This window comes from Lepidochelys kempii, chromosome 1, assembly GCF_965140265.1.
Source record: "Lepidochelys kempii isolate rLepKem1 chromosome 1, rLepKem1.hap2, whole genome shotgun sequence".
Classification (NCBI taxonomy): Eukaryota; Metazoa; Chordata; order Testudines; family Cheloniidae; genus Lepidochelys; species Lepidochelys kempii.
In genome coordinates, this window is record NC_133256.1 from 3,610,859 (window position 1) to 3,629,257 (window position 18,399).

Genomic DNA, 18,399 nt, shown 5'->3' on the forward strand with positions numbered 1-18,399 from the left:
CTAGTTTAAAGGTGAATACTTCCCTCTCCAGATCCCATGCAGCACACCGTCCCTTCCCTCAGGGAGGGACCTTTGGGCAGTTGCTCAGGTGTGATCCTGCCTCCCTCAGCTCATCTCCCCTGGAGCTGCCAGTAGCAGCTCTCCTCTCCTACCTGGTCTGCCACAAAATGATCTGCTCCCCTGCCCTTTTGCCTTCTGCAAGCATTTTTCTTCAGACTTGATATGTCTACCCTATTTTCTGATTATTTACTTGCTGAACGTTTGGTTTCTTTGAACTCAATTTAAAATTTTCTACAAGCTCAGTTCATTTGAGAATTGATACTGCTGCTTTGTACAGATCTTTGTGTCACATTCCCTTACTCTGCACTGCTGTGAGAACCCCCACTCCTGGGCTGTTCACACACAGTCTCTGGCTACTACCAGCTGCTTGAAAGCAAATGACACTAGCCAATATCTCCTGTATGAGACACAACTTTAGGAACCTAAATCTTGCAGTGTCCCATTTTGCCCACTGGACACTGCAAGCTTATATGACTTCATCAATTTAACAAAGAATTTTATATGTAGTAGGCTTGTTATCCCAAGAGGAGTCTCTGGCACTCTTCAGACCAAGCACACTGCTTCAAGTGGAGCAAACAAACAGATTTATTAATTATAAAGCTAGATTTTAGTTGATTATAAGTCAAAGCATAGCAAGTCAGAGTGGTTACCCATATAAAATAAAACATGAGCACGCAGCCTAAACTCTCAACCATATTAGACTGGGCAGCAATTAGATTACACAGTTTTTCTCAACCCCCCCCCCACCGCTCCCCCCCCACCAGTCTGTGTTTTTGGATTGTAGAAGTTTTGAAACAGGATTTCCCATTTCCACAATATTTCTTTGGAGCACAATGATAAAAACAAACTAAAATTTTCCATTAATTTCTTTAACGCTAAAGGCTCATAAATTCATCAGCATTTTTGCTCTGAAGAATGATTTCTGTGGGTGCCTTCATTGTGTCTAAATATTGGAAATAAAAGGAAGCTTGCTTGACCAAGGTTTAATTTGTTATGAAATATGTTGAATAGACCACATGAAAAATGTCAGGTTTACTGCTCTAACCCCATAATAAAATAGTAATGGAAAAAGGTTTAATATGATACCAGACTCTGGGAAGCTGTCCCATGCAGTAATGTGATATTCACCTTACGCAGAAAGTGTGCTCCCATAAGTTACACATTTTAGCTTTTCTCATTGTTATAAACATTTCAAAGTTACACATATATTTACACGTCACTTAAAACCAATCTATCAATTTCTCCCAGTTCCCAAATGTAAGCAGGGAACTATTGTAGTGAACAGCCCTGGTTTCTGCACCACCCCAGGGGAATTGGCTAGTAAAAGGGTCTCAGGCCCCAATCCCACTCCCTTTACCCAGAGGCCAGCCCGCAGTGCTTGGTGATGCAGTGATAAGATGTTAGGTGTGAAGAACTTCTCAGACTGTGAACTTCCACAATGCTGAGGTCAGCCAAACTGGGACAGAGCACCCTTAATTAAGGAGGAGATATCGTTTCCCCCTCTTGTCATACAGGTTTAAACTCAATGTTCCCCCAGCGATCACCTTCTGCTGATGTATTTGCCCACTTTCACACGAAGCTCTTTGGTTTTGACCCCGTAAATGATAGGGTTGAACATGTGGGGGACAAGGAAGTAGAGGTTAGCCAAGATGATGTGAACATGGGGAGTGATGCCCTGACCAAAGCGATGTGTCAGAGAAGTGAAGATGAAAGGACTATAAGACATCAGCATCACACTGACGTGGGCTGTGCAGGTGTTGAGGGCTTTCTGGTGGGCTGTCTTGGAGGAGATTCTGAGGACAGACCTGATGATCAGACTGTAGGACAGAGCAATGAGTGTCAGGTCTAACCCAATGACTATAAATGCTCCCACCAAGCCATACATCCCATCAAATGTGGTGTCCCCACACGACATCTTCACCACAGCCATATGGTCACAGTATGTATGGTGGATAATGTGGTTGTTACAGAATGGCTGCCTGATCAGGAGCAAGGTCAGAGGTAGAATGAATACAACAGCTCTCATGAAACCCACTAGCCCTAGCTTAGCTATTCGTACATTGGTGAGGATGGTAGCGTATCTCAGAGGGTTACATATGGCAAGGTAGCGATCGAAGGCCATTGTCATGAGGATGGCTGAGTGCATCATGGAACTTGTATGAACGAAGAACATCTGGGTGAGGCAGCCACAGACAGTAATGCCTTTCAAATTGAACCAAAATATACACAGTGCCTTTGGCACGATGGCAGTAGCCGTGCCAATGTCTGTGATTGACAGCATGCAAATCAGCAGGTACATTGGCTTGTGCAGGGTCTGCTCTTTGCCTACAACAAAGAGAACTGTGAAATTGCCAAAGAGGCCGATAATATAGAACATAGAGAAAGGGATGGAAATCCAGATGTGGGCAGCTTCCAGGCCAGGGATTCCCATTAGCATGAAAGTTGAAGGTTCAGATGGGGTGAGGTTGAGAGCTGCCATGAGGTGGTCGATTCATCGGTTAGGCGAAGAAATGCTCAAGGTGCCTGTGAAGGGAGAGAAGAACATTGATGGTGTTTACACACTTCATAACAAATAGTATGGTAAATATTTTATAGTTATTATCCAGCTAGAAAAGGGGAATGAGTAGTGACGTGGCAACATTTACAGATGGCACCAGATTATTTAGGTCTTCGTCAAGTCCAGAGAAGTCCTCAGAGGGAGCTAACCAAGCCAGGTGAATGGGCAGCATGATGATAGAGAAACTTCAATGTCAATATCAGTAACGTGTATTCTCATTAGAGGGAAGTGCTTGAAGTCCTCAATCACCTGGGAAGGTTGTAATTTAATTGCATGAACTCAGGAATGGGACCTAGGCATCATGGTATACAGCTCTGGGAAAGCCTGCTAACAGTGCACCCATGGACAGAGGCTAAGCAAAATATTGGGATCCAGAAGGAGTGGGTTGGAGAACCACCCAGAAAATAAAATGTCATGAGATCAGTCCATCAATGTTTCACCATCCTCTGCACTCCTCTGTGTAGTAATGTGCACCCTTCTCACAAAGGATATTACATAACTAGAGGGGTTCAGGCAACAACAATGAGAATGATAATGGGCCTGGGGAAACTGTCATCTGGAGAGAGGTTGAAAAGACTGGGATAATTACCTTACAAAGGTGATGAATAAGATGGGACATGAGAAAAGCATTTAAAATACTGACTGGTAGAGAGTAGACTGAGAATGTGTTCTCCCTGTCTCCTAATATAAGATTAAGAGGACATTCAATTAAATATGGCATATTGAAAACCAATAAAAAAGAATGCTTTCTTCAATCTATGGTTAATTAGACTAAAGAAATTGTTGCCACAAGAGGTAGTTGAGTAGTAAGAATCAGGAAGGGTTTGGACATTTACATGGTAGTTAAGACTATCCAGTTACAATAGTTACAGCTAAATACATAGTTCGCAAAGTCTAGATGCCATAGTGTTTCAGGGCATAAGCCAATCTCCAGCAGTCAGGCATTAGGGGACACCCTCCAGATGGTCAGGTCACCTCACCCCCATGCATCTACTGCTGAGTTTCTTACACCTTCTTCTGCAGCACCCGGGGCTGTCCCTGTTAGAGAGAGGACTCGGAACTAGACGGAGTTTAGGTCTGATCCAAGATGTAATTCCAATGTTGGAAAGGAGCTCAGTTTCCTCCATGGAAACAGACATAATCATGGGCAAGAATGTCACAAGGGTCTTGGTATTTAGGGCTACAGGCCTGCACCTCTGTTACTTCCCTTGTTTCTTTTGGTGAGACTCTTTCTTGCAGACACCCAGCTTTGTCTGAAGCATAAGTTACAGGTGTTAACTGACAAATGTAAGAAGAGACACGTGTCAGCAACTCAGCTAGCCCTTCTCACGCCTGAATATCGAAGTTTACAGATGACACAAAAAATGGGGGATTGTAAATAATGAAGAAGACAGGTCACTGTTCAGAGCCATCTGGATTAGTTGGTAAACTGGGTCAAAGCAAACAATATGTGTCCTAATATAGCTTTGTAGATATCTACATCTAGGAAGAAAGAATTTAGGTGATGCTTATATGATGGGGTGTGAAAAGATAATTAGCTAAAGATGAGCTCCCAGTGAGACTCTTAGCCAAAAGAGCCAATGTGATCCTGGGGTGATAACCTGGAGAATCTCAAGGAGACGTAGAGAAGTTATTTTATCTCTATAGTTGCCACTGATGCAAATGCTGGAGGACCCTTTGTCCGCTTCTGATGTCCACAATTAAAGATATTGATATACTGATATATTGAAGAGGGTTCAGAGAAGAGTCACAAAAATTATTAAAAGATTAGAAAAAATGCTTTATAGTGATAGACTCAAAGATCTCAATCTATTTAGTTTAACAAAGGTTAAATGGTGACTTGATAGTCTACAAGTACCTATATGGGGAACAAACATTTAATAATAGGCTTTTCAGCCTAGCATAGCACGATTCAATGGCTTTAAATGGAAGTTAAAACAGTTATGAGTGGAAATAAGGTGTCCATTGTTTAAGTGGTAAGTTTTGGAAAAAACTTACCGAGGTTCTTGGTGGATTATCCATCGGAGATTTTTTTTTTAAATTGGGGTTGGATGTTTCTCTAAAAGATCTGCTCTAGGAACAATTTTGGGGAAGTTCTCTGGCTTGTACTTGACAGGAAATCAGACCAGATGATCACAATGGTCCCTTGGAATCTACGAACATGTCCCCAGGGGTCACCTGGATGCATTTTGCCTGCAAGCTTGTGTCTGAGCTTACTAAAGGCATTTTTTTCTATTCATTCCCATGTTCAATTTAACCCTAGTGGGAGCAATTATCATGTGACTATGGCACCTTGAAAATATTATACTAGGTGTGTATTTAGCGAGGCTGAGGGATCCCACGATGCACTATATGGATGAACAGTTTAGGTGAGAAAAACAAAGACTTCAGCCCATGAACTCTAGTACAACCCTTGCCATTAATAGCTAACAGAGCTGGCTAGCAAATGCTCCCAGAGCATCCTGAGTTTAAAATCTGTGTCCCAGTGACCCACTCTTTCAATCAGCTACCAGTGATTCCTGCATGTGCCAGCTGTATTTATCTAAGCTTTCACATATCCTAGAGTTGCCCGCTAACATTATATAATGTGCATACTTCTCAGCATCTGAATTGTTCCTGTGTACTCATACACCACACAGAGTTCATAAGTATAACATGAACATGCTTTGAAGTTTTCCATTTGTGAGATTTCTCACCAGTGAGACACAATCACTGATTACCACCCAGCCAAGGGAGTAGGAGGATAACTGTCACCTCATCACCAGAGTAAGAGATTTGGGGAGCATGGGGCAGCTCAGAGGGTATGGGAGCGAGGAATGACTGGGGAGCATGGAGAAGACAGTGGTGACCAACTTGCTTTTGGAATCAGGACAGCCTGGTATGGGGAAGGAGAGTTTGGAAAAAGGGTCAGAGTATGATGGAAAATTGAAGCAGATGAGGAGCAAAGTGTGGCTGGTTCCTCACGGGGTTCCACCTGGAAATGTGGTATCACTGAGTCTTCTGAAGCTGAAGCCAGCCTGAGCTTCCATTGTGCTGCAGACCCACTCCCGGTCCTACACCTCCTCTAGCATTCACACAGGCAGGGGCACACCCAGCGGCAGTTACCTGCAAGCTCTGACCAGCCACTGCATGAACCAACAATAGGGAGGCTAGAGCCAAAATAAACACCAGCTCCCTTGGCTAGAACCCCACAACTGTAGCATCCAGCCCTGGTACAAACCCTGACCTGTGTGAATTTGTTACCCAGTTCTCCCCTCCTTCAATGTGGGGAGGACAATGTACACTTTTTGTAACCAAGCAGAGATTTTTACCCCAGACATTTCACTTAAAGGGATACTGGGTTTAGATTAAATCATAAAACAAGTGTATTAACTACAACAGATAGAATACAAGCCATTAGAAGGGATGTCAAACAGATCAAAGAAGATGACTGAGCAAATCAGCAAAAATTCAAACAAAGTTTAACACACTAATTAGACTGACTAAGAATTAGCAGTTTCTCACAAGCCATTCGGCAGATTCTCAAGGCATAAGCAGCATTTTCTTACTGCATATTCGGCGGCATTAGTAGGCCCATTGCCAGCAGATTGAGGGAAGTGATTATTCCTCTTGATTCAACACTGTTAAGGCCACATCTGGAGTACTGCATCCAGTTTTGGGCCCCCCACTACAGGAAGGATGTGGAAAATTAGAGAGTCCAGTGGAGGGCAATGAAAATGATCAGAGGGCTGGGGCACATAACTTACGAGGAGAGGGAGGCTCCGGGAACTGGGCTTGTTTAGTCTGCAGAAGAGAAGAATGAGGGGGGATTTGATAGCAGCCTTCAACTACCTAAAGGGGGTTCCAATGAGGATGAAGCTTGGCTGTTCTCAGTGGTGGCAGATGACAGAAGAAGGAGCAATGGTCTCAAGTATAAGTGGTGGAGGTCTAGGTTGCATATTCAGAAACATTATTTCACTTGGAAGGTGACGAAACACTGGAATGGGTTTACTAGGGAAGTGGTAGAATCTCCACCCTTACAGGTTTTTAAGACTGGGTTTGACAAACGATTTAGTTGGGGATTGGTTCTGCTTTGAGCAGGGGGTTGGACTAGATGAACTCCTGAGGTCTCTTCCAATCCTAATCTTCTATGATTCTATGATTCATAACTTCAGACACAAACATGAAATATGCATTAAAAATCATATTCAAAAAATCACAACACTTCATATGACATCTTATATGACCCATCTTGAATTAAAGGTATCAAAATTGTACTATAATTATATCAAAATTACATCACAATGAAGAATATGGTTGCAGTGTCATGCAAAGATAAATTGTTCTTTCCACCGGTGAAATGGAGTTGGGAACCCAGGCTGCAGGTCTGTGGCTTGCCAGAGCAAAGTTTCCTTGAGAAACCCCCAAACACACTCCGGGCCATGGAAGGTCCCAGTGCTGGCCTTGGACCAACAATGACAAAGAGAAATTTAATGTCAGTGCTGTTGCCCAACTGTCCCTGTACACCCCACTCCCCACCCCCTAAACCTTCAGTGCTGTCTGCCTGTCTGTGAACATACCGATCCCCATCCCCACGATCCCCACCTCTGTTTGCCGGTCACTGTACAACCCTGCCTGTCCCCACTGCCCTCAGTGCTGCCTGCTTCTCGGTGTACACCTCCCTCCAGAATCCCCAGCACTGCCTGCCTGTCTGTGTGCAACCCGCTTCCCACCACCACAACCCTCCATGCTGCCCACCTGCCAACCTACATACTGCTCCCTGCCCCAGATCCCCCACTTCTGGCCACTTGTCAATCTATTCCCCCAACCCCCACAACTTCCCGCCATGCTGCAGAGTGATACCCCTCACCCAGGAGCAAAACCAGGTGCCAGACCCCACAGTGACATCACAGAAATATCTCCTCAGACTAGGTTAAATGTCTGCCTGCAATGAGGAAATGGGGAAGATAAGCCTGAACTGCCTTTTGTGGGGCGAAGGGAACCCCAGCATCAGCTCAGACTATGCAGGGAAGGAGAGAGGGACAGGACCGGCAGGACAGAGAGAGGCACCTCCACCCCCATGAACATGATACAGTTCTGTGGTGACCTAGAATCCAATTTTTGACGTCTCCGACTCAAGAAATATTTCCAACACACCTCTGAACAACATACTAATCCACAGAGACCTCCCTCCCAACACTACGAAAAGAAGGATTCTGGGTGGACTCCTCCTGAAGGTTGAAACAATAGACCGGACTTCTACGTAGAGTGCTTCCGCCAGCATGCAAGGGCTGAAATTGTGGAAAAGCAGCATCACTTGCCCCATAACTTCAGCCGTGCAGAACACAATGCCATCCACAGCCTCAGAAAAAACTCTGGCATCATAATCAAAAAGGCTGACAAAGGAGGTGCTATTGTCATCATGAATAGGTTGGAATATGAACAAGAGGCTGCTCGGCAGCTCTCCAACACCACTTTCTACAAGCCATTACCCTCTGATCCCACTGAGAGTTACCAAAAGAAACTACAGCATTTGCTCAAGAAACTCCCTGAAAAAGCACAAGAACAAATCCGCACAGACACACCCCTGGAATCCAGACCTGGGGTATTCTATCTCCTACCCAAGATCCTTAAACCTGGAAATTCTGGACTCCCCATCATCTCAGGCATTGGCACCCTGACAGCAGGATTGTCTGGCTATGTAGACTTCCTCCTCAGGCCCTACGCTACCAGCACTCCCAGCTATCTTTGAGACACCACCGACTTCCTGAGGAAACTACAGTCCATTGGTTATCTTCCTGAAAAGTTTGAAAAGACCATCCTGGCCACTGTGGATGTAGAAGCCCTCTACACCAACATTCCACACAAAGATGGACTACAAGCTGTCAGGAACAGTATCCCCGACAATGTCACGGCAAACCTGGTGGCTGAACTATGTGACTTTGTCCTCACCCATAACTATTTCACATTTGGGGACAATGTATACCTTCAGATCAGCGGCACTGCTATGGGTACCTGCATGGCCCCACAGTAAGCCAACATTTTTATGGCTGACTTAGAACATGCTTCCTCAGCTCTCGTCCCCTTATGCCCCTACTTTACTTGCGCTATACTGATGACATTTTCATCATCTGGACCCATGGAAAAGAAGCCCTTGAGGAATTCCACCATGATTTCAACAATTTCCATCCCACCATCAACCTCAGCCTAGACCAGTCCACACAAAAGATCCACTTCCTGGACACTGTGGTGCTAATAAGTGATGGTCACATAAACACCACCCTATACCGGAAACCTACTGACCGCTATTCCTACCTACATGCCTCCAGCTTTCACCCAGATCACACCACACAATCCATTGTCTACAGCCAAGCTCTATGATACAACCACACTTGCTCCTCAGACAGAGGCAAACACCTACAAGATCTCTATCAAACATTCTTACAACTACAATACCCACCTGCTGAAGTGAAGAAACAAATTAACAGAGCCAGAAGAGTACCCAGAAGTCACCTACTACAGGACAGGCCCAACAAAGAAAATAACAGAACGCCACTAGCCATTACCTTCAGCCCCCAACTAAAACCTCTTCAACGCATCATCAAGGATCTACAACCTATCCTGAAGGATGACCCATCACTCTCACAGGTCTTGGGAGACAGGCCAGTCCTTGCTTACAGACAGCCCCCCAGCCTGAAGCAAATACTCACCAGCAACCACACACCACACAACAGAACCACTAACCCAGGAACCTATCCTTGCAACAAAGCCCGTTGCCAACTGTGCCCACATATCTATTCAGGGGACACCATCATAGGGCCTAATCACATCAGCCACACTATCAGAGTCTCGTTCACCTGCACGTCCACCAATGTGATATATGCCATCATGTGCCAGCAATGCCCCTCTGCCATGTACATTGGTCAAACTGGACAGTCTCTATGTAAAAGAAGAAATGGGCACAAATCAGATGTCAAGAATTATAACATTCATAAACCAGTCAGAGAACACTTCAATATCTCTGGTCACTCGATTACAGACCTAAGATTGGTAATTCTTCAACAAAAAGACTTCAAAAACAGACTCCAAAGACAGACTGCTGAATTGGAATTAATTTGCAAACTGGATACAATTAACTTAGGCTTGAATAGAGACTGGGAGTGGATGGGTCATTATACAAAGTAAAACTATTTCCCCATATTTATTTCCCCACTCCCACCCCCCACTGTTCCTCAAAAGTTCTTGTTAACTGCTGGAAATGGCCCACCTTGATTATCACTACAAAATGTCCTCTCCCCCTCTCCCCAACCCGCTCTCCTGCTGGTAATAGCTCACCTTACCTGATCATTCTCCTTACAGTGTGTATGGTAACACCCATTTTGTCATGTTCTCTGTGTATATAAATCTCTCCACTGTATTTTCCACTGAATGCATCTGATGAAGTGAGCTGTAGCTCACGAAAGCTTATGCTCAAATAAATTGGTTAGTCTCTAAGGTGCCATAAGTACTCCTTTTCTTTTTGCAAATACAGACTAACATGACTACTACTCTGAAATCTGCCAATGTGAGTAACTCTTCCTTAAAATGACACAAAGCGTTAACAAATTTCAGTCCATTAGAAACCCAGACAGAGCCTCCTCAGTCTGCTGTCCCTGTGTTGGCAATTGCTGACGTTACCAGGAGGCTGTAGTGGGGTTGCTCATGGGAGGAGGGTTAGTCCAGATGGGGGATGGTGTCAGAGACAATCTGCTACAGTGTGGTCCACATTATGTTACTTCCTGAGGTAAACCTCTGCCCCAGGAGACCTCGTTACACCTCCTGGTCTGTGCATTAGGCAGGATGTCCATTCCCTATTTCACCCAGTTTGAGGACTCCACACCACAGTGATCTGGATACTGCATGTTTCCCCCTGCTCCGCCCTGCGCACACACACACCCTGTTCATTCCTGAACCTCCCTGATGAGATTTCCACCACTTGGTTTTCTCTAAGCCAGAATCAAGCTTTTCTTTTTACTGTCTTTTGGTACTGCCCATTTGCAGTACCAAAAGACAGAGATGCAGGGGAACAGAAAGAAAGAAGACCCTCTCCCCCGTCAAAAAAACTGTTCTCCTGGTTGTTCTGAACCTGTAAGTCTGTGAGTTTGAGATTTCAGTAACTCTCCTGTCAGTTCTTCTTTGATCCAAACGAGATAGCCCGTCCTTAAAGGCTATGAGACAACTGCTTTTAAAGTCACTGAGGATCCTGGCCGGTGTAAATGAGGCCATTTAATTAAATCCCTTCTTGTGGACTTAGGGTGAACTCCTATCCCTGTTGGGAGTTTTGTCATTGATCTCAGTGGGACCAGATTCACCCTTAGTGTTTAACTTTTGGCTCCGAGATGCGAAAATCATGGCTTTGGATCATGCTACAGAGAGCATTGTTCTGTAAGGGTGCTGAAAGAGTCTGAAGGAAACCCCCAGTTCATGTGGCGTTCTGAGACTCCACCATAAATGATGGGGATTTCAAAACATGTGGGCCTTAATTTTGCTCTCAGGGAGGCCAGTGTCATTGTGGAGTTATCCAATGAAGGCAGAATGTGAGAGCATAATCTGGCCACTGGGCGACACATTCTTGTTGTGAACCCTTTGGTAACACAGATACCCGCTGCAGAAGCTTTGGCTGCACTTCCTTACAGGGCAGTGGAGTTGCTGAATTAGAAAACGTGAGTGAATCAGAGGAAAAGCCACACAGCCTCAAAAAAGGAAGCTACTGAAACAGATAGAAGGACACAGTAAGAGACAAGGAACTGATCTTAACAACTAATATTTGTCTAATCTATTTCCATTACATTTGTAGTTCCAATTTTACCGGGTAAATCCCTTGGTGTTTCTGACAATACTAAACAGTTCAAGTCACTGTGAATCCTACCTAGATGGTTCTTGCCTTTACCCCTGGAACCCTTCCTGAGCCCTTACCACTAGCTTTATTGCAGAAAGAAGTAACTCACCAAAATCCCGCTCAACAGAGAGAGGAAATCGCTTTACTGCAACAACAAGGCAGAGCCCTGAGTATCAGTGTCTGACTCTCACATGTCTGACACTTCGTGTGCTGGGCAGCAACCTTTATGGTTGATCTATACAGTCCCTGAGGACTCTCATGTTGGCCAGGATTCACAGACAATTCCCTTGTCTCCATTAGCAGTAGGGAATAGCAGAAAATAGACCTTGGAGAATTTCAGCCTGAGAGGTTCCCCAGGGAGTGAAGACAAGATTCTTTGATAACAGAGGCTCAGATTGTCATGGAAAATTGAGTCTCCCAGACTTGATAAAGTGGTCTGGCACTACATAAACCCTGGAAAGAAAAGGAAGAGCCAAGGTTTAGATGTACTCATTTATGTATCAGCATTTTTATGCTCCTGCACATAGTCATAGAATTTGAGAATCTCATCCTCATCCTCCTGGCTGACGAGCCCTGCGCTGAGTCCCTGAGAACATGACATGCAAAGTAAAGGCTTGTCCTTGTCACACATCCTTGTTTCAATCCCATCTGATAGCCTCTCTAGGACCGAGGGTAGCACAGATTGTCCCTACTTAATCATATACCCCTGTAGTGCAATATCATACCGTGAGCAGGAGCAGCTTCTTGAGCCCCTTCAGTGATCAGCAGGTACTCTGAAGCCTAGGGACTGCTAGAATAACTGCTCAGGCTATAATTAGATTAGGGAGGGTGGAGGAAGAGGTTCAGAGGCACATCTGTGAATTAGGTACCCAAAATCCATCCACATTCAGTGGGACTCGGGTTGTTAATGGCACAAAGGAAGTTGGCACCAATTAAAGTCTTGGCCTTCACAACATCTTCCAGACAAAAGTTCCACAGGATAGGTCCAAAGAGTTCCTGGATGATAGTTCAATGGCAATTAATCAGGAAGGGCAGGGATGGTGTCCCTAGCCTCTGTTTGCCAGAGGCTGGGAGTGGGTGGCAGGGGACAGATCACTTGATGATTACCTGTTCTGCTCATTTCCTCTGAATCACCTGGCATTGCCCACTGTTGTAAGACAGGATACTGGGCTAGATGGACCTTTGGTCTGACCCAATATGGCCATTTTTCTGACTAAGAGGGGATATGCTATAGATGTATAAAATCATGACAAGTGTGGAGAAAGGAAATAAAGAAGTGTTATTTACTCCTTCCTATAACATAAGAACTAACACAGTCAACCTTTGGAACTCTTTGCCAGAGGATGTTGCGAAGGCCAAGACTGTAACAGGGTTCAAAAAAGAGTTAGTAAGTTAATGGAGGATAGGTCCATCGATGGCTATTAGCCATTGCACTCAAAAAGCATTTCTCCAGTTTCATACTGGAGTTCTGAGCATTCATGCTGCTCTATTTCATACAAGTCAGCTCCTCCACCTTCCCCCCCACCTGTTCTTCCTAAGCAATTTATGCAGATCCATGGCAGTGCTTCAGTCCAATTCTTCCTGCTTCTTTCCCAGACTTCTTGCGTTCGTGTACAGGCACCTAAAATAACTAGCCGATTACCCTACTTTCTCAGTATGAATAAGGAGGCCTCCCCTGTTGTACACTCCTCCTTGATTTTCTCCTGGTATCCCACTTCTCCACCTCCCCTGATGCTTAGTACTCTATCCCATGGCAAATATAGTTGAAATCCTAGTTTAAAGATTAATGTTTCCCTCTCAGTATGCCCATGAAGCAGGCCATCCCTTCCCTCAGATATGGACTTTTGGACAGTTGTTCAGGGGCAGATTCTGCCTTCCTCAGCTCATTTCTCCTGGAGCTGCCAGAAGCAGGTCTCTTTCCACTCTGATCTGCCACAAAACGAGATTCTCCCCTGCCTTTTTGCCTTTCTCAAACACCTCTCTTCAGATTTGATTTATCTGCCCCATTTTCTGATCATTTACTTCCTGAACATTTGGCTACTTTGAACTCAGTTTTAAATTAGCTACAACTTCAGGGCCTTCAGAAAGTAATACTGCTGCTTTGTATAGATCTCTGTCTTTGGATTGTAGCAGTTTTGAAACAGCATTTCCCATTTCCACAATGTTTCTTTGGAGCACAATGATAAAAACAAAACTACATTTTTCCATTAATTTCTTTAAAGCTGAAGGTTCGTAAATTTGTTCGCATTTTTGTTCAGGAGAATGATTTCTGTGGGTGCCTTAATTGTGTCTAAATACTGAATCTGAGACGAAGCTTGCTTAACCGAGTTTTAATTTGTTATGAAATATGTTCAAGAGGCAAAATAAAAAATGTCAAGTTTACTGCTCTAGTCCCATAATAAAATAGTAAATGAAAAAGGTTTAATATGATACTAGTCTCTGGGAGGCCATGCCATGCAGTAATGTGATATTCACCTTACGCAGAAAGTGTCCTCTGCAAAATTACACATTTCAGCTTTTCTCATTTTTATGAATATTTCACAAGTTACACATATATTTACAAAAAGAAAAGGAGTACTTGTGGCACCTTAGAGACTAACCAATTTATTTGAGCATGAGCTTTCGTGAGCTGTAGCTCATGAAAGCTCATGCTCAAATAAATTGGTTAGTCTCTAAGGTGCCACAAGTACTCCTTTTCTTTTTGCGAATACAGACTAACACGGCTGTTACTCTGAAACATATATTTACATGTCACTAAAATCCAACCAATCAATTTCTCTCAGTTCCCAAATATAAGTGGGGAACTACCGTAGCAAACTTGCCAGGCTTCTGCACTACCCTATTGGAATTGGCTAGTAAAAGGTTCTAAGGCCCCACTCCTACTCCTTTAGCCAGAGGCCAGCCTGCAGTGCTTGGCGATGCAGTGATAAGATGTGAGGTGTGAGGAACTTCTCAGACTATGAACTTCCAAAATGCTGAGCTCAGCCAAACTGGGACAGAGCCCCTTTATTAACAAGGAGATGTCATTTCTCCCCCTTGTCATGCAGGTTTAAAGTCAGTGTCCCCCAGCAATCACCTTCTACTGGTGTATTTGACCACTTTGTCACAAAGCTCTTTGGTTTTGACCTCATAAATGATAGGGTTTAGCATGGGGGGGACAAGGAAATTGAGGTTGGCCAGGATGATGTGAACATGGGGAGCGATGCCCTGACCAAAGCGATGTGTCAGAGAGGTGAAGAGGAAGGGAGTATAAGACATCAGCATCAGACAGATGTGGGCTGTGCAGGTGTTGAGGGCTTTCTGGTGGGCTGTCTTGGAGGAGATTCTGAGGACAGACCTGATGATCAGACCGTAGGACAGAGCAATGAGTGTCAGGTCTGACCCGATGATTATAAATGCTCCCACCAAGCCATACATCCCCTCGAATCTGGTGTCCCCACACGACATCTTCACCACAGTCATATGGTCACAGTACGTATGGGGAATAATGCGGTTGGTACAAAATGGCTGCCTGATTAGGAGCAAGAGCAGGGGCAGAACTATGAGAACAGCTCTGATCAAACCCACTAGCCCTAGCTTAGCAATTTGTATGTTGGTGAGAATGGTAGTGTATCTCAGAGGGTTACATATGGCAAGGTAGTGATCGAAGGCCATTGTCACAAGGATGGTGAGTGCATAGTAGGAACCAGGTCAATAAAGAACATCTGAGTGAGGCAGCCACCCACAGTAATGCCTTTCAAATTGATCCAAAATACACAGAGTGCCTTTGGCATGATTGAGGTGGACGTGCCAATGTCTGTGAGTGCCAGCATGCACAGCAGCAGGTACATTGGCTTGTGCAGGGTCTGCTGTTTCCATACAACAAATAGAACTGTGAAATTGCCAAAGAGGCTGATAATGTAGCTTATGCTCAAATAAATTGGTTAGTCTCTAAGGTGCCACAAGTACTCCTTTTCTTTTTGCGAATACAGACTAACACGGCTGTTACTCAGGAACAAAGATGTAGGTGATGCTTACATGAGGGGGAGTCTCATGGGAAGTGAATGACTCTGAACAAGATTTTGAGGCATGAAGGGATCATTAGCTAAACATGAGCTTCCAGTGTGACTCTGTGGCAAAAAGAGGCAATATGATCCTTTGATGATAACCAAGGGAATCTCAAGGAGATGTAGAGAAATTATTTTACCTCTATATTTGCCGCTCGTTCAACTGCTACTGGACCCTTTCTCCAGTTCTGATGTCCACAATAAAAGGTAGATACTGATATATTGAAGAGGGTTCAGAAAGGAGTCACAAGAGTTATTAAAATATTAGAAAACTTGCCTTATAGAATTAGACTCAAAGATCTCAGTCTATTTAGTTTAACAAAGATGGTTAAAGGGTTACTTGATCACAGTCTGTAAGTATGTACACAGGGAACAAATATTTTATAATATGCTTTTTGTCCTAGCATAGCACTATTCAATGGCTGTAAATTGAAGTTAAAACAATTATGACTGGAAATAAGGTGTTCATTGTCTAAACGGTGAGAATAACCCTAGGAAAAATATACCAAGGTTCTTGGCAGATTGTCCATCAGAGAGAATTTTTAAATTGGGGGTGGATGTTTCTCTAAAAGATCTGTTCTGGGAACATTTTTGGGGAAATTCTCTGGCTTATAGTCTACAGGAAGTCAGACCAGATGATAACAATGGTCCCTTGGAATCTTTGAACATGTCCCCAGGAGTCAGCGGGACGCATTTTGCTTACGAGCTTATGCCTGAGCTTTCTGAAGGCATTTTTTTCTATTCATTAACATGTTTAATTTTACCCTAGTGGGAGCATTCTCATGTGACTATGGAGCCTTGAAAATATTATACTAGGTGTGTATTTAACGAGGCTGAGGGATCCCGTGAGGCACTCTATGGTTGAACATTTTAGGTGAGAAAAACAGACTTCAGCCCATGAACAATCCTTGCCATTCATGCCTAACAGAGCTGGCTAGCAAATGGTCCCAGAGCAAATGGTCAGTGGCTCTGACCAGCCACTGCATGACCCAACAATAGAGAGGCTACTACCAAAATAAACACCAGCTGCCTTGGCTATGACCCCAGAGCTGTACCATCGTGCCCTGGTACAAACTCTGACCAGTATGAATTTGTTACCCAGTTCTCCCCTCCTTCAATGTGAGGAGGACAATGCACACTTTTCTTAACCAAGCTGAGATTTTTACCCCAGACACTTCCCTTAAAGGGATACTGGGTTTTGATTAAATCGTAAAACAAATATATTAACTACAATAGATAGAATACAAATGATTCTAAGAGATATCAAACAGATCAAAGAAGATGAGCGAGCAAATCAAAAAAATTCAAAGTTTAATACACTAGTTAGATTGACTATGAATTAGCAGCTTCTCACAAGGCATCTGGCAGATTCTCAAGGCACAAGCCACATTTGTTTTGCCATTTGGGTTTCTCAGGTTTCCATACAAAGGCTAGAAATCACTTTAGCATTGGTCCAGCATTTCTCCAGGTTAAATCTTTTTTCCTCAGGCCTTTCCAGTTGTCCTTTTTGTGTGGGGAATGAAGAACCACCCATGATGTCAATCCCTGTCTTACATAGCTTTAGCGTATGGCAGGAACCCCTAGTTTCAAAACTTGGTTCCCAAAGCATTTTGTGGAAAAAACACAGACATTGCAAGATGGAGTCCAGAGTTATGTGGCCTGATCACATGCCCTTGCAGAGTCATAGCATCCATTACTTATAGGCTATCTGAATACACCTTCCTCCCTGCCCCCACAAGTTCCAGTGCTGCCCACCTGCCCATATACATCCTGTTCTCTTCCCCAGAACCTGCAGTGCTGGCCACTTGTCCATGAAGGTCCCCCATCCCCACAACTTCCAGCCCTGCCACACAGTAATACCCCTCACCCAGGACCAGAACCAGGTGCCAGACCCCACAGCAACAGCTCACAGAAATACCTCCTCAGGCTAGGTTAATCTCAGTGCCTACCTGCATGAGGGAAAAGGGGGAGATCAGCCTGAAATGCCATTCTGGGGAGCAAAGGGAACCCCAGCAGCAGTTCAGCCTGAGCAAAGGAGGAGAGAGGGACAGACCCTGCAAGATGGAGAGAGGACGTGGAGATGAAAAGGACCCAGAGTGAGTAACACTTCCTCAAAATGCCACAAAGCTTTAATGTATTGCAGCCTGTTAGGAACCTGGACATACTTTCCTGAGGCTTCTTTTCCATGTTAGGAATTGCTGACGTTACCATGAGACTGTAGTGGTTTTGCTCATGTGAGGAGGGATGTTTCGAGTGGTGGATGGTGTCAGAGACAATCTGCTACAGTTTGATCCACATTCCGTTATGGTCTGAGACACCCCCAACCCCAGGAGTCATTGTTACACCTCTTCAGTCCGTGCATTAGGCAGGATGTCCATTCCTTATTTCGCCAGTTTTAGGACTCTATGCCACTGTGATCTGGATACTGCACATCTCCCCTACACCACACACTCACACTGTGTGTTCCTGTATCTCCCCCAGTGAAATATACAACAACACCTAGTTTTCACTAAGCCAGAAACATGCTTCTCATTTTATTGCCTTTTGGTGCTTCTCGTCCTCCCCAGAACCAGAGATGTAGGGGCACACAGAGAACAGAGCCTTCTTCCTCCCTGAAAAAAAAAATGTTATCCTAATTGTTCTGAATGTGTAAGCCTGTGAGTTCAAGATTTCAGCAACTCCCCTGTCAGTTCTTCTAAATCCTGGCTGTGTTCAGAGTTTTGCCACTGATCTCAATGGGGCCGAAATTTCACCCTCAGCCCTGGTCTACACTAGGACTTTAGGTCGAATTTAGCAGCATTAAATCAATGTAAACCTGTACCCATCCACACGATGAAGCCCTTTATTTCGACTTAAAGGGTTCTTAAAATCAATTTCCT

General features: G+C 44.3%; 1 protein-coding gene across 1 annotated transcript; it reads right to left on the reverse strand.

Moving 5' to 3' along the window:
* Positions 1 to 1,600: 1,600 nt before the first annotated feature.
* Positions 1,601 to 2,539, reverse strand: LOC140917297 (olfactory receptor 52P1-like). The gene has a single exon (XM_073359816.1). The coding sequence runs from the start codon at positions 2,537 to 2,539 to the stop codon at positions 1,601 to 1,603; it is 939 nt and encodes a 312-aa protein (XP_073215917.1).
* Positions 2,540 to 18,399: the final 15,860 nt, after the last annotated feature.

Excerpts from the sequence above, each read along its gene's own strand:
- LOC140917297 (XM_073359816.1), bottom strand. The coding sequence starts at position 2,539 with ATGGCAGCTCTCAACCTCACCCCATCTGAACCTTCAACTTTCATGCTA.